General features: G+C 44.7%; 1 protein-coding gene and 1 long non-coding RNA gene across 3 annotated transcripts in view; one reads left to right on the forward strand and one right to left on the reverse strand.

Moving 5' to 3' along the window:
• LOC141986892 (uncharacterized) overlaps window positions 1-23,786 on the reverse strand; it is an 80,391-nt gene that overhangs the window by 51,754 nt on the left and 4,851 nt on the right. The gene's annotated exons all lie outside the window — the stretch shown is intronic.
• ATRN (attractin) overlaps window positions 21,561-23,786 on the forward strand; it is a 265,369-nt gene continuing 263,143 nt past the window's right edge. For both annotated transcript variants that reach the window (XR_012639386.1, XM_074951939.1), the window contains exon 1: window positions 21,561-22,158. Coding sequence is in view for 1 of the 2 variants with exons in the window: in XM_074951939.1 (XP_074808040.1) it covers window positions 21,587-22,158 (572 nt within the window). In the remaining variant the exon portion in view is untranslated. The remainder of the gene's footprint in view (window positions 22,159-23,786) is intronic.

The following is a 23,786-nucleotide window of genomic DNA, read 5'->3' on the forward strand; positions in this document are numbered from 1 at the left end:
TATTTTCCACTCCATGCATCTGATGAAGTGTGTTCTAGCCCACGAAAGCTTATGCCCAAATACATTTGTTAGTCTCTAAGGTGCCACAAGGACTCCTTGTCATTTTCCTGAGAGACTCCAAAAGCCAAACTCATTCTAATACAATCTCTGTCCTGCTGCTCTATTATCAGAAGTCAGTGACTTCCAGGGGTGAACAGGTAATGATTATTGTATTATCTTAAACAAGATGAATCCCCCCAAAACAATCAGCAAAGCATTTTTCAATGCCTCACAAGAGATATTCACCCAAGCTCCTTCTCCTTTCCTTGATTCTGCTTCATCCTTATTCCTCCACTCTAGGTAGCAGACTCAGGAAAATAAATTGTATGGTTTTGATTGTTGGATTACATGTCCCATACCAATGTCCTAACAATCTCATTCTTTGTAACAATGAAGCAGGAGTTTGCCATGTTCTTTGTGCATGTGCTGGGGAAATTTAAAAACTCCTATTTTTATTGAAGCACAATGGGAGTAATGGCAAATTAGAGTGCAAAAATGTAGCGTGCACAAAAAAGCCAGCTTTGGAGGTAATTCTTCTCCAGTCTGATCACTCTTCTCTAGTGAAGAATCTGCTAAATCAATAGTAACCCTCATAAACAATCAGAAAAAATCTTCTCCATCAACCCAATTTTGCAAATTAAGGTACGTAGATTATTAATTACAATGATGGCTATGAAAGGGAAAGGAACTTGGCATCTAGATACTTTTGTAAACCCCCCCCCCATACCCTCTACTCTGACATTCTTATATGACATTTATATTAAACTATGTCATTAGTTGTTTATTTAAGTAATAACAATTGAGGTCCAAGGCATTTCCTGGAGATAACCGCACGGTGGGGAAGCTCTCTTTTTTCAACTGTTCATTAATCCCATAGTGAATATCCTGGTTTGAGGTCATTATTGAGACTATAATAAGATTATTTAATGGTAGGTTATTTTTTCACAATTAATTACACTAAGGTGCTGGTTGCAAGCTACCATCATTACTTCTGTTCCCAACCCCCTGTTGTCAGTCATTCGTAACTCTGAAAATTGCACTTTTTGAGCTAAAATTTTCCAGGTTTGGTCTCAGCCCAAAGGTGAATGATTTTTCTGGTGCTAGGTTTGCCCACAAATGGTGGTTGTTTTTTGAGAGCGGTTACAGTGATTAAAAAAAATGCACTTGGCCCATTATAAAAAATATCCAGGACAGCTTTTTATTAAAATCTCTACGGCTAAAGTTCCTAGGGATAGAAGGGAGAGAATCTGGTGCTAGGAGTGGTTCTTTAATACATCTTCTTGTAATTATGCTGCTACTTTATTCAAAACACTGCTGCTCAGGTCATCTCTCTGGCTCACTGCTCCAAATGCCTCCTTGTACCCCTCCACTGGCTCCCCCTCGTAGACTGCATCAGACACAAGCTCCTTGTCTTTGTTGTTCAGGCCCCTCATCATTTAGCTCTGCCATCTCTGTCAAAACTACTAGCTTACTGAGCTGTCTCGATCCCTGCCATCACTCTGTCAATGATGGCAGACACAATCACTTGCTTGCCTGCTTCTCCCTCTCATGGGAAGACTCCTCAAAAATCTGTAAAGTTGCCATCTTATCCTCTTAAATCTCTCCTTTAAACCTACTTCTGTTGCAATCTCTCCCAATTGGCACTGGTTAGGTCAGTGGCAAGCTTGGGCTTCTACTAAATTTTGTTTGTTTTAGAGTAGTGGTTTTCAACCTGTGGTCTGCGGTCCCCTGGGGGTCCACAGACTGTGTCTAAGGGTTGTCGTTACCATAGAACCTGTGGTCCATGGACCCTGGCGGGTCTGCAGACTGTATCTAAAATTTCCAAAGGGGTCCACACCTCCATTTGAAATTTTTTAGACGTCTGCAAATGAAAAAAGATTGAAAACCATTGCTTTAGTCTTTCCTCATCCTTTCAGCCCGTTTGTCCATTGTATCCACCAGTTTTGTCCTGTCCGGCATGCAGATTGTGAACTCTCTGGGGCAGGGACTCTCTTGTTTGTTCTGTGTCTGTGCGGCATCTAGCACAAAGGGGCCTGTAAACATACAGCTTCCTCTCAGGCACCCCTCATGGCAGCCCTGCAAGTGGAACTTCACCTCAGTTTCCCTCTTGGGTAACCCAAAGGACTCCACTTCAAGCTCTCTTGCTTCAATAATGTCCCTCCTGGGAGCCGGTTTATTACAAAAAACTTATGGAAGTAGTCCAGAACATATATCTCAAAAATAGTCCATTCATTCCCCCAGTCCTTAAATATCACATCTCCTCTTGTCCATTGATATACCACGTTCCAGCATCTTCCACCACTCATGCTCTTTGTCTGTCTTCCTCTGTCAGGACAGCTACCCCAGCCCACCCTTTTGGGGTGCAACCCTGCTCTCCCCAGAAGGAACTCCCACAGCCTCTCTGCTGGGAGCATCCCTCATTCCCCCTGGCCCTCAGGGTCCAGCCCTCCACTGCTCCCCCTTCCTTCAGCACTCCCTGGCTCTTGGCTCCAGCTTAGAGCCAGCAGACACCTCCCACTGCTGCTGCCACCTTCAGCCCTCTTGCCCTGGCTCTCTGACTTGGGGATAGCAGCCAGCATACCCCTCTTTCTGCTCTCCTGCCTTCAGCCAGGAACCACTCTCTGTCTCTAGCAGCCAGTACCAGGTTTACAAATGCACCAGTGGTGCCATGGAACCGGGCCCATGCTCAGATGGAGCCCCAGCCCGCTCTGCTTGCACTGTGCCCTGAGACCCCCACCGCCCATCACTTGCTCCTCTCGGCAGGCTCACCGGCCAGCCAGCCGAGGGCTCTTCTCCACCCCCTGACCCCACTCACTGGTTCCTCTCCATCTCCTGGCCCCACCTGCCGGCTTCTCTTTGCCCCCTGGTCAGACCCCAGTGCACCTCCAGCTCCGGGCAGTCTTTGCTTCCCACCATCTGTGGGGCCCCACCTGTCTCCCCGGAGCTGAGCCACCTGGAAGTGGTGAAGAAGCCTGGCCAGTCTCAGCCAGTTGGGGCAGGGCGGGACGTGGCGGGGGAGACTTGGCTGGGCTCCTCCAGGCAAGTGTGTCTTGAAGGACACCTGCCGGGGCAGGGTCTGGTCTGGCTGATTGTGCCACTCCTGAGGGGCCTGAGTGATTCTCCGCCCCAGGACCAGCCCTGGCTGCACTGCCGGCTCAGCCTGGCAGATACAGTCACCTCCCAGCAGGGCATGGGGGAGTGGGTGTCTGGGGGGGTGTTGGGCTGTATGGGGCAGGGAAGGTCTCTGTGTGTTGGGGCACTAGGCAGTGAGGGTTCTGTGTGGGGTGCTGGGCAGTTGTGGTGGGGCTGTGAGCAGGGGTGCACTGGGCAGGGATGGTGGCGTGCTGGTTGCTGTGCATTTGGGGGGGACTGGAAGGGGGGCTGGACATAGTGGGGGCTCTGGCCATAGGGAGTGTTGCAGAGGTGCCTACTTTCTTATTTCCCCAGAGTAGCCATGGAGTCAGCGCCTATGGGGTGTTGGTGGGGAAGCTGTGTGGAGCCACGTGAGCCAACCCCCAAGGGGAAGGGGCGTATTGGTAGCACAGAGCCGTGCGGGCCACCACGCGCCTGGCAACTGCTGGTTTGTAAATAGTGCCCTGCATTGGGCGAAGTGGGACCACCCCTGCCCTGCCCTGCCCCGCCCCGCCCCACCATGCCCATTGCCATTGGCTGGCCCCTAGCTCTGGGGATTGACCTCCCCGTGCCATGCTCCATTTCCTCCATGGGGGTCCACAAAAGGTTAATCCAGCCCTGCTAGCAGCTCTTCCCTACTGCCTTTCTCCTGATCAACTCAGATGGTGCTGGGTACTGACTGACCTTTTATAGCCCCCAGGTGCTGCCCCACCCTCTTAATTAGCTCAGCTGGGAATACCTGGACTGGAATGGGAAAGCAGAGCCCAGTTTCACTTAATGGGCCAGCTACCTTGTGACAGGGCCCTGATCCTTACCTGAGGTCCGTAGTTGTTAGTGTAATACAAAAAATATATAATCAATAATAGAATCAGTTAAGTAATTTGGACTAGAAGGTATATATATCTATATATTTATGTTAGACTATGGGAATAAAATCTATTTTCCATTTACTTGTATAGTCCCATTAGAAATGTGTTGATTGCTTTTCAATCTGTAGCGTTAGAGTCCAAATTCAGCTGGCAGATTCTCACGAAGAAAGACAGATTAATGGCATGTTAAAGAAAACCCAGCCGCTCGCATGCTGCAGTTTTACGAAGGCAATTTGAGGAGCTGTCACAGGAGCATTTCCAAATATTTGCACGGCATCGGGGATTGAGATTCCAGTCCAGCAGGGCACGGATGCACATTTTTTGTCTCATCGCATTCAGTGGGAAGGCTCATGTGATGCAGGTTATCATGGGTTTAAGTGCTCTGCTCAGCTGGGACTCAACCAGTCTTTCAAAATATGTATTGGCAATACTCCAGATTGTTCTGAGAAGCAACATTTGAGATACTAATTTCGGCCTAGATAATGCCTTGTGGGTATGATCTCGCACTGGGGACAGTGTAATCTGCACAGCCTCAAAGGGGCAGACTACCTCTTGGAGTTCCCTGGGGCATAGGGAGAGGCACCGTTTAAGCAGTGCATTATACCACTATTAAAATGCAGTCTTTATAGGGCCTAACCAAATTCTCATGGTGTCTACAGCAGCCTTTTCATTGACTTCCAAGAGCTATGGATCAGGCCCACAATGTAGAGGACTTAACAATTAAAAAAATAATAATTAAGGGATAGAGATGCTAAGTGTTAGAATATAGATATTCAGGCCTGTCTGTAAAGGCCTATACTCTAAGAATTTAGGTGTATTCTTATCACTTGGCTAGTTATAGAGGTATAAAAGAAAGAATCAAAATCACTGTCTGCCGGTGTAAGGGCCTTCTCTTACTGTGACAGTCTGAGGCCCTGTGCTTAGGCTAAGGCCTTTGGCTAAGCAGCAGAGGCAGCCATAAGCTAGGAAGCGACCGGTCACATCCTCACATTCCAAACTAGTCACATTGAAAGAAGGTGCTATTGGGCTCTTAGGAATACAGTCCTGTCCTGATAATGCCTATCACCTCCAGAGAAAGGGAAGTGCCTAGAAAATGTAAAAGGAAACAGCATCCTGTCTGGCAAGAACTCACTTATCAATACTGGGATGTGAAATCCTCACTTCTGTATTGTTTTGTCATTATAGTTCCCACTTTGCTATTGTTTGTCTGTATAATCTCTGTCTGGTTCTGTGATTGTTCCTGTCTGCTGTATAATTAATTTTGCTGGGTGTAAACTAATTAAGGTGGTGGGATATAATTGGTTACATAATCATGTTACAATATGTTAGAATTGGTTAGTTAAATTTCAGGAAAATGGTTGGTTAAGGTATAGCTAAGCAGAACTCAAGTTTTACTATATAATCTGTAGTCAATGAGGAAGGGGGGGGGGATGGGAACAGGGAATGGGGGTAAGGAAATTGGAATCATGTTTTGCTAAAGGGGGAGATGGGAACAGGGAATGGGAGTGGGAGTGGGGAAACTGGGATCCTGTTTGGCTAAAGGGGGAAATGGGAACAGGGAATGGGAGTAAGGAAATTGGAATAATGTTTGGCTAAGGGTAGGAATGGGAACAGGGATACAGGTGTAAGGCTCTGTGGTGTCAGAGCTGGGAAGGAGGATACTAAGGAAGGAAACTAGAATCATGCTTGCTGGAAGTTCACCCCAATAAACATCGAATTGTTTGCACCTTTGGACTTTGGGTATTGTTGCTCTCTGTTCATGCGAGAAGGACCAGGGAAGTAAGTGGGTGAAGGAATAAGCCCCCTAACACTAAGCATCTCTACATAATGACAGGTTTCAGAGTAGCAGCCGTGTTAGTCTGTATTCGCAAAAAGAAAAGGAGGACTTGTGGCACCTTAGAGACTAACCAATTTATTTGAGCATAAGCTTTCGTGAGCTACAGCTCACTTCCGATGAGCTCCTTTTCTTTAAGCATCTCTAGTTTCCACTGAAGTCAAAGGGAGTTGCAGGTACAAAGTGGGTTCTCAGAAGCTCTCAGGAGTACTTGGCCCTGTCTCAGTTATAATACACTGGACCATTATGACAGTGAAATTAGTGGATATATACAAAAACGGAAAATGTGTGTATCTAAGCGTGTAGAAAAATGTATGATACATTGTTATCTGGAAAATAGCATGATGTCATTGGAGTGCAGACGCACAAGGGGAAGGAGTTAGGGGGCATTCATGTCTTTGCAGAGGGCCGGCACAGGTCCTATGCACCACTGACCTCCTGTTCTACAGAGCAGTGAATTTCACTGGCATTCCTGGAGCAATGAGCACTTAATCGTAACAGCCTATTTTCACAGATGGCTGTCAGCAGTTTGAAAATAATACCGGACATAGCTACTGTCTTTGTATTTGAGCTGTTTCCGTAGTCTCGGAGGTGGGCATTATTAGCAGTATTCAGCTATCATACAAATCTAAATATACTGAACATAAGCTGGTTCACAGAGCCCAAGATGTAACTGTCTGAGGTTATTTATGAAGCACTCCTCATTGCGGTATAATGACGCCTCTTGGGAAACAACAGTCACTCGAGAACTCTCTCTGTTGTTCATCTACCTTCTCAAATGCAGCTAACGTGGCTACAGCTACCACATACGGACATACATTAGACACTTTTTATAAACCTCCTGGAACTGCTGGGCACTAATGGTTTTCTCTGCCTCCAAAATAGCAGTCTCTTCTTTTGCTACAAGGCTACCCATGACTCACCCGCAGGCCAGCTCCCTCTGCTAGTAAAGTATTTACAGACCTACCCCACCCACCAACCACATGTTGTCACAGCCCACTCGCCATCCTGCTAATTTCCTGACAGAGTTTTTACTCCTCTGTTGAAAACATTAGAACTTTACCCCTTTGAGCAGGGCCCCCACTTTTTCCTTTGACTGTAACCTTTCTTGGATCCACCCCTCCCTCCCCCCGCGTTGCTCATCCCAGGCACAGTAACTCTGACAAGAGTAGTTCAAAGCAAAGAAACAGCAGCAAACCCCTTTTATATTTCTTGAATAAATCACAATCGATTTTAAATTTTTATTAAAAAAACATTTAGATTATAATGAGACAATGTTTCCTTGCAAGAAACCCAAGGGATTCTGTAGTAATAGTCTTTTGCAGCCAACTCCTACGTGCCTCTGAATAGCTGCACCAGGATCAAATTGCAGTGGAAATATAACCCACAGTGTGCTCCAGAGCAATGATCCGTGGCAGCACACTGAAACACAGAGGGGTGAGTCGACACAATAGTGGTGTGTGATGGACAAAGAGTCTACATACAGGCACAGTACAGGGTAACTGGCTGAAATTTAAGGGCCTGTGGTATCCAGAAAGTCAGGCTAGATGATCTAACGGTCGCTTCTGTCCTTAAACTCTATGGGTATGTCTACACAGCAATTAAACACATGTGGCTGGCCTGGGTCAGCTTCTTAACTATTTGCAACTTGTCTCAGTTGGTACGTGACCAGGACTCATCACCAAATTTGGTCCACTGGTTGGATCATTAGCTTCCCCAGGCCAGGTACTGATGGGGAGCAGGACATGAATGCTGATCCATGCCCCCCTGGGTCAGCTGACTCAGGCTAATAGGGCTCGGGCTTGCAAGTGGGGAGGGTCCCCGAGCCTGGGCTCATGCCCAGGATTGAACATCTACACTACAATTTTACAGCCCTGCAGCCCAAGTCAACTGACACGGGTCAGCCATGGGTGTTTAATTGCTGTGTAGACATAGCCTATGAATCTAAGCTCACAAGGCCCACACAGTCAAGGCCCGTGCTGGGTCACATCTGCTATTATCCCCACATACCCAAGAATGTCTGCTGCTTATTGTAGTTGAGAATTCCAGCCCTCAGTCCTATGCATTTCACTCACATGTAGCGAGGCAGTGTGGTATAGTGGATAGCGCACTAGACTAGGAATCAAGAGATAAAGGCTCATTGACCTGCTACGTGACCTCTGGCAAATCAGTTTGCTTATCTGTGCCTCTACTTTCCTGTTCTGCCTATTTCGATTGTAAGTGTAACGCCAACAGACCCGGTCGTCGGCGGGCGGGATCAAACCTGGGACTTACACTCTTCAAGGTAGGGACTGTTTCTCACTATGTGTATATACAGCACCCAGGGCAATGAGGCACCTAATATTAGTTGGGGCCTGTAGGCAATAGTTTGACGATAATAAATAATGGTTCATCAAGTAGGCTGATTGTACGTCCTATTTGTTTGGTTTGCATGCTGCTTGCCAGGGTCTGCCCTGTAACAGAGAATGGAAGCAAAGCAGTATATAAAGCTCAGTATTAGGTGAACTCCAACAGGAGCTACACTTCCAAAAGCAACAGATGTTTTATGTGTGAGACAGGGAGCAGCATGATTTAGTGACTGAGCACAGGACTGGGAATCAGGAATTCCTGACGTCTAATTCCACCTATGTGGTACTCAAACTCTAGAAGACCAGAGATTCAGCTGGCGAAAATTGGTGTAGCTCCCTAGAAACTAATGGAGCTATGCTGATTTATACCAGCTGAGGATCTCACCCTTGGTATTGCAGTTTCTCCACCTGTAAAATGCGGATAGTACTTTGCTACAAGTATTAAGTATTGCAATGCATCTTTATTTGTAACTGTACTGGAGTTTATCAGTATTAAACTATTAATACTTTGATGGTTCAGAGATTTTTGTGTTTCCCTTTTTTTTCCCCAGCCCTTCTCTAATTATTGTTCTGGGGCTTTATCAATGGCTGTATAGTGACCTATGTTTGTAAAACAGTGCATATCTTTTTTTTTTTTTTTTTTTGCTTTGTATATAATAGTCTTTCAGGAACTTCATACTTTCCAATGTGACTCAGCCAACTCCTAATCATATACCATTTACAGTACTATACTTATCTTGGGTTTTATGATTTATAATATTATACTTTGCAAAATTATTTCCTGTATGCATTTTATTGGCACTGATCACACTGCATCTCAAGCTGTGTTTACTGAACTGGTTTCAAACATGGTTTTAAAATGGGTTGACCAGTCATTATGGGCAGGGACAAAACTTATTGACTGAATCTGGAAACAAGGTTCACTACATTCTGTTTAAACACCGAATGGCCCCACTCACAATGGGGTGTCAATCATGCAAAGATTTAGGCATGTGCTTAAGTTTAAGCACGCATGTGAATAGTCCCACTGAAGTCAACAGTGTTACTGACATGCTAAATTTCAAGCAGATGTGTAAATCTTTACAGGACCCAGACCCAAGAAGCCAAACTGTGCTTAAACCAAGTTAGCCTGACAGGGTTTCAAATCACGCTTTAAATTGGTTCTGCAGACACAGTTCCCAGCTCAGAATCCATTGTTAACATGATTTAAAACAGTATGACTTCATCCAGGTTTTAAAGTAGACTGATTACAATTCTCTCACTTCAACCTGTGATTTTAAATAGAAGAAGTGTAGAACTGGCGTGAGGGACTTACAGAAATGTAATTTCAAAGATCTATGAACCAATAATTCCAAACCCACGAGGTCTTTCCAGTACCATGAATTATTAATGTGTGTTAAGAGCTGATGTAAAAACTACATATAAGAATCCATTTAGGGTGCACAAGTTTTATTGGTCCTACAAAACCCAAGAAAGACTATGCTACATATTTAGGGCTTTCTGGGTTTGGGTTTTTTTTTTTTTTTTGGTTAATTAATTTCATTGGGGGGTGGTATTTTTAAATAGTTTTGGGGTTTTATGTAGGTGCCCAAAAATCAAAGTTTGTTGGAGCTTACTCATTCTATATACTGTAATGAGTAATGTTATTATATACATTACTCATTACAGTAGTCTAAACGGTAATGAGTATTCTCTTTGTAATGTTCTCTAGTGCACTTTAACGTAATACTGTTTCAAACAGCAGTATGTTAAAGCTCACTAGGGAATCTTTAGTGCAGGCCAGCAGGGTCTACAGGGACCAATTAATGTGCTTTAGAAATTACATCCCCATAGTCTGCATTACTGCTCTGTGCAGACAAGCCATTTGATACAAGTAACTATTACCAGTGCTTACTGCATAAACACTGATTTGATTTTATTTCATTTTTATACTGGGGGAGTTGTGTCGGTGTTTTATGAGTTAAGACTGTTTTATCAGTTTTGTCAGTTAAACGTGAAAGTCAGAAGCCCTATACATATTCTTGGTTGTCATCGACTGGCACCTTATCCATTGACTATTTACGTAAAGATAGATACAGAACACTCCTGTAACAACATCAACCTCCAGTATATGTGCAAGGGGGACAAAACAATCCAAGGAGTAGAACTATGAAAGGGTTAATACAAAAATGAATTTTAATTGCATTGAAATTACACGTATATATTATGACTAAGGGAAAAGACAAAGATAACCCAAATACTGAACTGTTTCTTCTTTTCTTCTGTCCTCACTACCTAAAGTAAGGATCTCGGCATTCTTTCCTGGGGGACAATGTCATTTTGCCCCAAGGTTTCTCCAGATCCAGGGGAAGTCCCCAGTATTTACTCTTAGTTCTGTTTTAGGTCACATGAGGCAGCTTGTGAGGGCTGCTACTTACACTCCCACACGGCACCATTGTTAACAGATGGAAAGGTGGAGGGAGTTTATTAGCTGAAACAAAATGGGGTGAGAACCATGCGACTATAGAATTTGTCTACAGCACTTAGGAATCCGTTGTGAGAACAGTTTAGTATATAGGCTGGATTTTTAGCAAGATGCGCTCTTGTGTTGTAAAATAGGTCTTCCAAAGGGGTGACTACTGAATGAACTAGATTGTTGGTCTCAGTCTAGTTTCCAGTGGGCAGGTGTCCATATTACAATGCCTGGCACTAGCTAGCACCCTTGTTGGGAGCGTCAGTAGATGCTGAATGCACAGGAATCATAAGCTACCTTCTCAGTTGAGATGGTCCTCCAAAACAGGACTGAGGTGGGGCAGTGCGGACAGAGTAAATTCCCATTGCTACTGCTTTTCTGTTCGTGCCCAGAACAGGTAACTTCAGCCTCAGTTGAGGTTAAATAGGCCAGCATTTTGCACCAGTATGAAGTTCCTTACCAGTTTTAAATAACAAGCAGATGTCCTCCCAAACACCAGAAAGGATTGGTGTAATGTGTGCATGGGAGAGAGGGAGGAGTATAGGTCCACTAGTTATGACCTAATCTTGCACTCCTTATGAAGGTAAAGTAATGTATGGGATTAGTTTCTTATGGTATGTCTACACCACAGGTGGGAACGTGCTTCCCAGCTTGGGCAGATAGACACGCACTGGCTGTGCTCAAGCTAACATGCTAAAATAGTAGTGTAGCCAGGGGTAACAAGGGGGTCAGCTCAATATATATCCAGGGGGCCTGGGTGGGTTTGTAATCCAGCGGCTAGCCCCAGCTGCTGCTCATGCTACCCTGGCTATACTGCTATTTTCAGTTTGCTGGTCTGAGCAGAGCTAGTATGTGTCTGCCTACCTGTGCTGGGAAGCAGGCACCCAGCTGCAGTGTAAAAGACACACCCCAAGAGGTGTGATTTGCAGCTCATGTAGACATACCTGCGTGAACTGCATTCTAGCTAGTTCACCAGAAATAGCACTGAGGACACTGCACACAGGCTTCAGTGCCATCTGAACAAACAAGTACATATCCTGGGTTGTCAGGTGGGCTTGTACAGTCCATGCTGAAGCCCATGCTGCCGTGTCCTCGCTTCTATTTTTAGCAAGATAGCTAGAGTACAGCTAGCCTGGGAACATCTACACAAGCTGCAAATCACACCTGTGGCTGCAGTGTAGACATGCTCTGAATGTTAAAATCACTGCTGACCCTGGACATCCCTTTAACTCCATCATTGAGTAACAAAGCAGTCTGTGTCAGCCTTAAGAGACATGCTCCTCTGCCAAGGCCTCTGTAAACCCTGTTGTCAATATGTAACCTCTCTTTTAAATAATAATTCCTAAACAGCTGCCCTGATTCCTTTTGTTCTTTCATTGAGTGTCCTGCATATTTGCAGCAGCACGCCTCTTCACAGCAAATTTACTGAAGACTGGAAATGAACCATAATTGTCCACATTGCATTGAGGCTAATCAATGAATTATTAACTTCCAGTGAATCTTTTTGCAGGGGGAGAGATGGGAAAGAGGGTGGGGTTTTTAATACAATTTATGCTTTCTCCAGGGGTTATCTAACTTCTGCTTGTCAGCTAATAGTCTGCAAATTACTTATTGCAGTTGGGACTTCACAGTCTGTTCTAGAAGAAGACAGCATGATGTATAAAGCACATGCTTGCCAAAAAACCCAACAACCTAGAATTGAACAATTAGAATTTAAGGAAGTGTGGCTCACAGACAAAGCCTTTATTCTTGTAATCCCAGAGTTCAAGATTGTTATAAGTACTCCTTGTTCGCTTTGTGGTATTTCTCTGAGAACATTCATCAGGTACAGCCCATTGAGTTGATATTTTGTTACTGAGGAGTGTAGTCCATTTCCTTTTAACTCTTTGCAGAATAATAAGACTCTTAAAAACAGAGGCAAGTCTGTTTCAGAGTATGGAAGAGTTGGTGAGTAATGGTTATAGCACAGGACTGGCATTCATTACTCCAGGGTTCCATTCACATCTCTGCTATTGGCTTGCTGTGTGATCTCTGGGAAGGCACATACATTTTTAAGTATTTGCTACTTTTATATACCTTCATTTTTTAGGTGCCCAACTTGTGAGAATTAGGGACTGATCTTCAGAGCACTCACAGCTCCCCAGGGAAGCCAAATGGAGTTGCATGGGCCTCACACCTCTGAAAATCTGGGTCCAGGTGGCTCAAGATGGACCCCGAAAATTCAAGGCATTCAGAATTTGTGGACACTTTTGAACATTTAGGCCTTGACTTTAGTATAGTCCGTGCAGCGTTCAAACTGACTGAATTCTGTCAGTCATTGCTGCTGAATTCCTGCAAATTTTGGTGCCTACAAGGTAAGAAGGATCAGGCTTGGTCAATACATAGATGGGAAACCTACAAGGAAAACACAGGTGCTGCAGGAAGTAGTGTTGGTATTCTTCCTTTTGAATCATAATTGATCCAATACCTCATTGTGGTGTTAGGAGCATTGTACTATTGAAGGCACTGTCTTCTCAATCAGATATAAAAACAAGGTCCTAACAACTTGTGATTGTTAGAGATCCTATTGAAATTCATGCAAGAATAGGTTTAAGTACATTTCATTTTAGTAATTATATTCTGTCTACCTACAATTTCCACTGCAGTTCTGAAGACGTATGACTTACTAACCAAACTTGTATAGTGCTGATATGCACCAGTTGTTACCATCAACCCCAGAAATGACTGCATTTCAGGGTGAATCCAAAGTATTTAAAAATCCTGTTGAATAGAAGGTGCTTTATTATTTTTCATCTATTCATTATTATTATGTCTGTAAATTTCACTGACATTTGATTAATTAAAGCAATTTCATAGTTATATGTGCATTTCTCATTAATTATATTTTCTAAGAATCTTTGGCAAATATACTCAGAACTAAAGGAAGGAAAAGGTAAGGTCAAATGAGACCTTTCGCAATATCTTGGGTTATGCATAAGTTCACTGTAATGAGAGACCAGTGTGTTGTCAAACATACTTGCAATGAGATTTGCACGTAGATAAATAGAAAATAGTGGATTCTGATCTCACGTCCACTGGTTTTACACTGATGCAATTCCACTGACTTCAGAGGATATACCCCTGATTTATACCAGTATAAGAGAGAGCAGAATTAGTGCCAAGATGGTGTATTACATCGTACAACAGAGACAAAACTAGAGCGACAGCGAGCTGTTTGCAAGAAATCTTAATGATGAAAAAAACCCAAACCTCTTCTTCAAACTACTGAAACAAAACTTGGAAGGTAAATCACCTGGCTGCATGTCACTCTGAAGCCTAGAATGTCTGTTGAGTCAGTGTGAAGTGATGAAACAGCAACAAGCATAGCGGAGAGCTCTTTTTGCTCAGAATATCCCCACGTTCAATCATCGCTGGCATTCATAGTCTGTTACCATCCAATTTTTAAGTTTGCAGCCATTTTGACTTTATGAACTATACCCAGGCAGTGTACAGCTACAGTAAGGCATGTTATCTATTCCATGCCAAGAGTTCTAGATCGCTGTGGTACCAGAGGTAATTCAACCAATCACCACCTTTACGCTACAGCTAATTTCCATGCAACAATTTCGTTGGTCATATAAGGGACATGGCACAGCTGGTAGATTAGATGGCCCAAGTGCCACACCTCTGCGAGAGCATGGGGGCTTTCAACTACTAGTTAAGATATATGACTGGTAGGGTTGCAGATTTGTCAAGGCATTTTATTTATCAAAAAAAAATTCACAGATTATTCATGATAAATGTAATAAAATTCACAGGTTTAGTGACTGCTCTGTGATTTTTGCTAAAAAAATGCTGTGACAGATGAGGGGGCACCAATCAACCCAGCAGCATTCTTTGCCTTGGTACCACAATGCTATTCCAGACCCAGTGCAGAGGAGGGACCAGGGCGGATGGAGTGGGCAGCAGGGTTTCCTGTGCCAAGCAAAGCTGGGTCCTGTTCCCCACTCTGGGTGTTCCAGATCACAGTGCCACTCAGGTTTGGCCTGCCCACCCCCGGCATGACACAGAGGCAGCTGGGCCAAACCTGAGCTGTGCTGTGACCTCGCGCACCTGGAAGCAATGGCAAGAGCAGGATGACAGGTCCAGCCCCATGGGACACAGGAGCTGCCACTCTGAGGTGCGTCACGGACGCATAAAAAATGTCACAGACAATGGGAAAATCATGTTCTCTCTTACTTTTTCCCCACTATGACAAACCTGCAGCCTTAATGGTTGACCAATACTTGTCCTTCAAAGCTAACTGGGTATTTCAAGTAAATATTGTTTAGGGACTAGGAGAGGCCTGATACTGCAGAGTTCAGATTCAGGTCCAAAATCTGGTGGTGGCTTTAGGGGGAGTGGGATTGCTGTTTGGATCCTGGGTTTTTGTTTAGATCCATCTCTAGTGGGGGCCTCAATTTTTATATTGGTGGGGAGGATGAGAATATTACTATCATTGGGAATGAGCCCTAGTTCATTCCCAATAATGGGGGGGGGCTAGACAGGGCTGGGGAGGGATAGCTCAGTGATTTGAGCATTGGCTTACTAAACCCAGGGTTGTGAGTTCCATCCTTGAGGGGGCCATTTAGGGATCTGGGGCAAAAATTGGGGATTGGTCCTGCTTTGAGCAGGGGGTTGGACTAGATGACCTCCTGAGGTCCCTTCCAACCCTGATATTCTATAATTCTAGTTTTGGTGAGAAACTGGAATCCATGATGACTAAGATGATAATATCCATGTCCCAGTGAGATTCCAGTTTAAAGGTCTGATTCTCTCACTTACTCGTAAGATATTTACTCACGAGTATGAGCCCAGTAGGACTACTCAAAGTGAGCAAGAGTATCAGTATTATCCCCCCAAATTAAGCCATTAAATATCTTCATTACTCACCCCAGTCAAGATTCAGGTGACTCAGGCTGTTGTTTGAGCAACAGCATCTTCCTTCTTGCTACCTTCTGCATCCTGGAAGGGGTGAGACTTTGGCTGGTGGAGCAAGGAACCGCTTTAAAGTGGTCAGGCAGTCCTACAGCCAAATGACAATATCTTTGCCACAAATATGGCATCTGGCTGTTGCCATGAATGTATTCCTACAGCTATGCTGGGGTTGTAGGAGCAGAAGGAACTTCTGCACATATAGTAGGACACATATGGGGTGCTATCTTTCTCCTGTTACTCAAACAGCAAGAAGGATGTCTCTGAGTGATATGTCTTTACCAGGAACAGGACAGAATGTTGGAATCAGAATATCCTGTGGCAGTCGGGTGTGACCGTTACCAGAAGGGACAGAATGCTCAGAGCAGAAGGTTCCATGGCGGTCGGGTGTGACCGTTACCAGAAGAGACAGAATGCTCACAGCAGAAGGTTCCATGGCGGTCGGGTGTGACCGTTACCAGAAGAGACAGAATGCTCAGAGCAGAAGGTTCCATGGCGGTCGGGTGTGACCGTTACCAGAAGGGACAGAATGCTCAGAGCAGAAGGTTCCATGGCAGTTGGGCATGACTCTTGTAGGCCCCTTTAAGAGAAGGGCTGGAATGCTGGGACCAGAAGGTTCCTTGGCAGTTGAGGGTGAGAGTCAGGAGATGGCTCCTTGCAACTGAGGAGAAAAGCTGCCCTGAATGGGTTGTGGAGAAGGAATGAAAAGCGACTGAAGTTAGGTGACACACTAGTCAGCAGTAGCTGGTCTCAGTGTCTAATAACTTGAGAAGGGAGTTATACTTGTTTTGTTTCCACGGGAGAGGTAATGGAGATAAGAGGACACAACAAGGAAAGGGTCATTGCAAAACCATTCTCTCAAAGGAGGGAAAGATTCATTAATATAGTGGTGAGCATGCTGTAGTTACAATTTCTTGCGATCTTGACACCCAGACACCATGGTGACTGACACACAAGTTAGACAGGCTGGTAGTCAGCTTCCCAACAGCATTTCCACTGTTTGCATCTCTCCCTGATATCGAGCTCAGCTGCGACTCAGCCCCTAGGGGTGAAATACTGGCCCTGTTAAAGTCAGCCGGAGTTTTGATGTTGACTTCGAGGGGGCCATAATTTCATCCCAAGTGTCTATTTTTACAACGCAGACTCTGGCTATCTTGTCATTGTGCATCTCAGAAGGATAAGTAACTTGACCTGCACCATGAATAAAGAGGTGACATTTAATTGCAAATATAGATACAGTGATCAGTTTCATAAGGGTTTAAAGTCTCTAGAGAGTGAGAAAGAGGGTAAGTGTAGTTCATCATTACAAACATGTTAGTGTCGTTCATCATAGACACAACTGAGTTTAATACATCTGGGGAAATGTCTATTTAATAATCAGTTACTGATTTAAAATGCTGTATAGAAATATGTGAGGATAACTGACGAGTATACTGTTCTAATGCAGGTCTATGTCTTGGAATCCTGGGTTCTCCCTTTCCTAAATGTAATAATCACACTGAATGTGGTTTATAGAAACAGCATTGTCCTACTTCACCTATTGCCAAACAAGTGTGTTTTAAACAGTTCAATATGTCTATTACTACATATTTCAGGGAAAAAAAAAAAAAAGCTCAGTCCAGACTCTGGGCTTACTTAATCCCTCCCACTCTATTCCATATATGTTTGTAGGTAAACTGTTTACCAACAATTGTATGAACTGGGAACTTTAATTTTTTTAGAAATTCCTGTCCTGTCATGTAAAAATTGAACCAACCAAATTTACAATTAAATTAGCAAAGAAACTTTAAAAAAATCCTCATTGCTGAGATTGTGTATGCAAAGGGCAAACAACTATCATGCTTCAGGGCACAATCTGTTTACCAATTAGAGTCAGGAAGGAATTTCTTCTGGTGGTATAGTATGGAGCAGTTAAAAGGCGTTTGGGATTGTTACAACTCTCTCTGAAGTATCCAAGATTGGCCTCTGTCAGAGGAAGGAGACTGTCTTTGATGGAGTAGAGGTCTGTCTCACTATGAAAACTCCTTTGTTCTACTTTTCAACTCAAAGTGAATCTGTAGAGCTGAACTCTTCTTAACTTTTACAGTGTAACTTGAGAGATTCAAAGTTTACTTGATAAAAACAAATCTATTATATTCTAACATGCAAGTATTCTAGTTACCCAGTTTAAGACATATCTGTTTATTGTCAAATCCAATGGAATTTTCACTGTAAGAAAAACACTTGAGTGAGAAATCCATTTTACCAGAGAAATACCTAGACATATAGGAGAGTCAGAGATGGAAAGACATCACTCACGCCTTATTTGTTTTGATGTTTTAAGTTGATGGTATTTTATTATATTACTGTGTTGTAACTGATTTTATTCTCTTGGACAACATCCATGTGTTTTGGCAGAAACAAAAGTATTATCATCTATGACAATTGCAGGCAAGCCCAGACCTGGCAAGTCAGAGCAGAGTCTGAAGGCAGGATCTCTTTAGCAGATGCCAGAACTAGCAAGATCTCTGTGACACATGAAGAGCAGAGCTGCCTCAGAGAAGTTTCCACTGGTAGGATCCCTATGGCATGAGCAGATAGGAGCAAGGTAGGGTAGCATAATCTATATTGCACACGCAGGGCAGAAGCTGAGTAGAAGCAACATGCACTGCTAATATCTCTATCCTTGGGGTGCTTGGTTAAGTCTCTGACCCAGTGCACCTTGACAGCAGTCTGCAGCTCCAGGAAGGTGAGTATAGGGCACCCCGGAAAGAGCCCTCCGATTCCTCCACCTTTATAGTATGGAAAGGAGGGTTTAACTGTAATAGCTATCTTAAATCTCTAACAATTTAATTTATTATATTTCTTTGGGTGCCAGAACATCTTAGCACAGAACTTTTAAGCTAAGGCCTTGTCTACACTGCAGGGGAAATTCGATCTAAGCTACGCAATTTGAGTTACATGAATAGCGTAACTCAAATCGACGTAGCTTAGATCTACTTACCGTGGGCTCCACGCTACGTGATGTCAACAGGAGATGCTCTCCTGACGACTCCCCCTGCTCTTCTTGAATGGGAGAGCGATCTGCGGTCGATTTAGCGGGTCACTAGACCCGCTAAATTGACCACTGATGCATCGATCACCGCTCATCGATCCCCCGGTAAGTGTAGACAAGCCCTAAGTTGCAAACTTTCATTCTGATTACAGGCTCTGCCACTCTCTCAGGCTTGGAAGGTAAAGGGTTTAATAACCATGAGTGTGTCAGCTACGTGCTTTGACTCACTAGATTTTCCATTTACATACATCTTTAGATTTACTTTCTGGTGTTTCTAATCAATACCTTTCATTCTCTTCAGTGACCCACTCAGAAACCACACTGAGACCATCAGGAACCTGGCTCAGCTCAAACAAGCAAGTGCTCTTTTTTTTTTTTTTCCTTCTAAATACAAATTATCTGTCTGGATTAAATATAGTAATTGATTGACTATTTTATTTTAGATTTTTAACCTGACCAGTTAGCCAAAGTTCAGGGCCCTGTGCATTGTTTCCATTAGGAGGAGAAATTGATGACGGAATCAGGTATCTTTCATACAATCTTGTTTACAAAATCCTGTTTTCCTGAACACAGCAGGAATCAAACAACAGGAAATAGTGTCTTTGCTCCCAGACCCTGAGCATCTTTCAGCCAGCACTCAGCCCAAAAGCTCTCTTTCTAGGCTTTCTTCACAGTCACACTCTCCGTTTTTGTTCAGGTTATGTCTAGCTTTATGCTCCTCCTCAATATGTTTCTACAGTGTTTTTCTTTCTTCTCTCTACTCAAAACCACACACAGCAAAACCTCTCTGCCCACATGTACCTTTGTTCTGGGTGGTGACATATTTGTATTTTAGGTGGCAGCTGCTATTGTTTCAGATTTCTGGTTCCATAAAGAAGCTCACTGGTTTCTTAAGGCTATTTTAAATAAAGGGTGACAGTTACACCCATCAGCTTCAATGAAGTTTTTACCCAACCCTCAAAAACATAATTCTTTGCACTGCTATACCTTACTTCAACCCCTCCCTTTTACAGTGCTTCCAAAACTTTCACTTTTGATTTCCCACTTAATAAAATAATTTAATCGTCAGCCTTACCATGCACCTCTTTCCCAATTTAAAACAATGGATTAAATTTACCCTTAATGTAACTTCACTGCTATTAAACAGATCAACGGAGAGCCACGAGGGATGAATCTGACCCAGTAACTTCAGTGAAATTTAGCCTCTTGTCACTTTAAGTACTTCACATACTTCTCCAAACCCATAATCGAGGTTTTACTTATTTCCAACAAAACCTTTAATTTGAGCTCTGTTGCATCTTCTTCCCATTGCAAATAATAACCTTATTCCTATTAGTCTGTTTAGAAATGTATTTGTCACCTCACTCAGATAACTCAGGTCAATCACAGCTATGATGATGATATTGTTCTACTTGCTCTTTCTCACTCTTTAGCGCTCCTGGACCAGCCCCTAAACGGTGAAGATTCTCAACCGCAACTCCTTCTTTATTCAAGCAAGCCCACAGCATACCCCTTTCTCGAGTAATATCTGTTTTAACTACTCCCAAATGTAGCTATGGGAATTCAACTTCCCTTCCCAGTTACAGATTCTTTGGAATACATCAAGCATTGTGATATTGCAAACTTTTTGGCTACACAGTAGTAACTGAGGTATGAAATTTGAGAGTTTCAGTGTAAAACTAAAATACTGCTATGTCCTTTAGTCATTAGTGGTGAGCCTATCAATGCAAATGTCCACATTTTTCTGTTCCCTTGTACTTCTTATTCCACCTGTTAACTGTTTCTTCACCTGTTGTTTAGTCTCTAAATCCTAGATTGTAAGACCTGTGGGGCTTGGGATGTCTGTTATTTTGTACAGTGCTTAGTGCAATTAAGTCTTTAGATAATAAATTGATAAATTGGAGAAGGTTCAGAGAAGAGCCACGAGAATGATTAAAGGATAAGAAAAGATGCCTTATAGTGATAGATTTAAGGACCTCTATCTATTTAGCTTAACAAACAGAAGGCTAAGGGATAACTTGATTACAGTGTATAAGTATCTATATAAGGATCAAATATTTAATAATGTGCTCTTCACTTTAGTAGAGAAAAACATAACATGATCCAATGGCTAGAAGTTAAAGCTAGACAAACGCAGACAGGAAATAAATAGTAAGTTTTTACCAGCAAAGGTAATTAACCATTGCAACAATTTACCAAGGGTCATGGTGGATTCTCTGTCACTGTCAATTTTTAAATTAAATTAGCTATTTTTCTAAAAGACCTGCACTAGCAATTATTTTTGGGAAGTTCTATGGTCTGCGTCATACAGGTGATCACACCGGATGATCACAGTGGTCTTAGACTCTATGACCATTAGAACAGAAATAAATAATAATTTTCTCCCATTGCAGGCTCCACCTCATCTCCTCACTAAGTCAGGGCTTTCTTTTGTGGATGTTTGTTTCTTCCACCCTGCGCTGGACGGGCTTTGTGAGACAGTCCTCAGGCTTTCTTCAGCTACGAGGGAGAAAGAAGAATTTTATGAGTGGGAGAACGTGCCGCCCTGCAAACCTCCCCCCGGGACTGGGCCGGCGGTTTGCAATAACCAGGGAGATCCAGGCCCGTGTTTGCTCCCAGGGCCTGCTGGCTCCGGGCTGGGGAGCGTGGTTGGGGCCGGGTGAAGCCTCCCCAGCCTGCACCTCCTCGGCGAGGCTCTGGTTGACGAGCAGCCAGTCACCCTGGGGCACCTGCGCGCTTGCATTCATCTGAGCTCCGAGGCATGGCCACCTCCCGGCCCCCGCGCTGCTGAGCCGGTCAGCGCCGGGCGCGAAGCGGCGCCTCCGCCCGGGCCCGTCGCTGGACGCGGGGCGCCCCGGCTCTATGGCACTGTAGCAGAAGACGGGCCCCACCCCGCGCCGCTCTGGCCGCCGCTGCCCACGCTCGATGGCAGTCCCCATCCGCCCCGGAGAGCGAGTCGGGAGGCGACATGATGTCAGTGGACGGCGTGCGGGTGATGACGTCATCGGCCGCGGCCCAAAGGGCTGCTCAGTCCTGCCGCTGAGAGACGGGAGAGGGAGTGAGTGCGAGCGGCACTGCCGAGCAGCCTCCTTCCTCATCGGCCACCGTATCGGAAGCCCGCAGCGCCCTCGCCGGCCGCCGTCCGGTCGCTCAGCCCGGCCCGGGAGGCTTAGGGAGGCAAGGAGTCCGACGCTCTCCCCTCTCCCAAGTCGGCGGCAGCAGATGGAGCGGAGCAGCCGGAGGCAGCCGGCGGCAGGGAGCCTGGGCTCGCAGGGTGGGCGGCCGCGGCGCTCCGCGGGGCATCCCCCGGCTCAGTGTCTCCTGGTGCTGCTGCTGATGCTGCTGGTGCCGGGGCCCGAGGCGGCGGCGGCGGTCGAGGGGAAGGAGTGCGATAAGCCGTGCGCCAATGGCGGGCGCTGCCAGCCGGGCAGCGGGCAGTGCGAGTGCCAGGCCGGCTGGGTGGGGGACCAGTGCCAGCACTGCGGGGGCCGCTTCAGGTGAGCTGGGGGCTAGGGGCCAGATCCCGTGGGCGAGTGGGTGCCGTAATGTGGGAGAAGGGGCCTGGCTTCTTTCGCCCTGGGGATCGCTGCGGTGGCTGCGAGAAGGGGCTTGGTCGCGTCCCCGGGGGAGGCAGCCCCAGGGGAAGGAGCTTGGAAACGAGGCGACTAAGGGGGGATATGATAGAGGTGTATGAAATCATGAGTGGTGTAGAGGCAGTAAATAGGGAAGTGTTATTTATTCCTTCTCATAATACAAGAAAAAGGGGCCACCAAATGAAATTAATAGGTAGCAGGTTTGAAACAAACACAAGAAAGTATTTTTTCATACAACGCACTGTCAACCTCTGGAACTCCTTGCCAGAGGGTGTTGTGAAGGCCAATACTATAATGGGGTTCAAAAGGGAGCTAGCTAGATTCATGGAAGATAGGTTTATCAGTGGCTATTAGCCAGGATGGGCTGGGATGGTGTCCCTAGCCTCTGTTTGCCAGAAGCTGGGATTGGGTGACAGGGCATGGATCACTTGATGATAACTTGTCTGTTCATTCCCTTTAGGGCACCTGCCATTGGCCACTGTTAGAGGACAGGATACTGGGCTTGATGGACCTTTGGTCTGATCCAGTATGGCCGTTCTTAAGGAGTGCAGCAGGGGTGTATGTGCGAGGGATGCAGGTTCCTGGGTAGCTCCTCATCAAAGGTTAAGGGATTAGTGGGATGGATGTGCGTATGAGGGCTCTGGCTTCTCTGGGTAGTTCTAATCTTGGCAACAAAGGGATTATGGGTCATGACTGTGTCAAGGGTTAGGCTCCTGTGGGTATGGTGAGCTCTGGAGGAGAGGAGGGGACTGTGGAGTATGTTTTGTGGGCTTTGGCTCTTTTAGGCAGTGGCATCTCTGATGGGGAAGCAAAATCGTGTTTGAATGACGTGTCCAGTTTCTTTGTTGAGACCAGCTATTGGGATCAGAAAGCAAATGCTAGGTACTTGGTCCTTTTGGGCAAGGCTGATTTTTCCTCTGTCTGAAAGCTATCTTGGGGTTGAGGGCAACTGGATATTTGTGTGAAGGAAATCCAGCTAATGTAGATGAACTACGTTGAGTGTTCTGTAGACAACGTGCGCTGGATCCTAGTTCCCCTTGATGTGCTGGCTGTGAAGTATTTGTGAGGAACATAAGAGCTGGCATGGCCAAGGGTTGAAATCAATTGCTTGTTTCTTAAAGTTCTTACTGAGTTAGAAACAAAGAACTGAATGTTGTCTGCGCCCTCTGGTTGATAGAGTTCAGTTTGATTCTGAAATCATCATTTGATATTTGTTAGTTTATGTGCAACTAGTTTTAGGATATCTTTCAGGTTGTTTCATTTTAAGGAGACCATTCTTGGAAGGAGGTAGACTTCCTTGTGTATTTGAATTTCATGACTAACACAGATGAGTAACTCTGTTCCTATCTAGATGTTAACGATTAATGTGTATCTGGCCACGATTCCTTTATGCTTGTGTTGCAACACCTAGTTTGACATCTAGTATAAATTTTGGTTCATTGACCTACTAAACTCTCACAGATGTTAATGTTACGTAAACATTAGTTACATTTTTTTAATGGAAGAATGAATGCCTTAGCTTTAAATTGTTG

Source organism: Natator depressus, chromosome 4 (assembly GCF_965152275.1).
Source record: "Natator depressus isolate rNatDep1 chromosome 4, rNatDep2.hap1, whole genome shotgun sequence".
In the NCBI taxonomy this organism is placed as follows: domain Eukaryota; kingdom Metazoa; phylum Chordata; order Testudines; family Cheloniidae; genus Natator; species Natator depressus.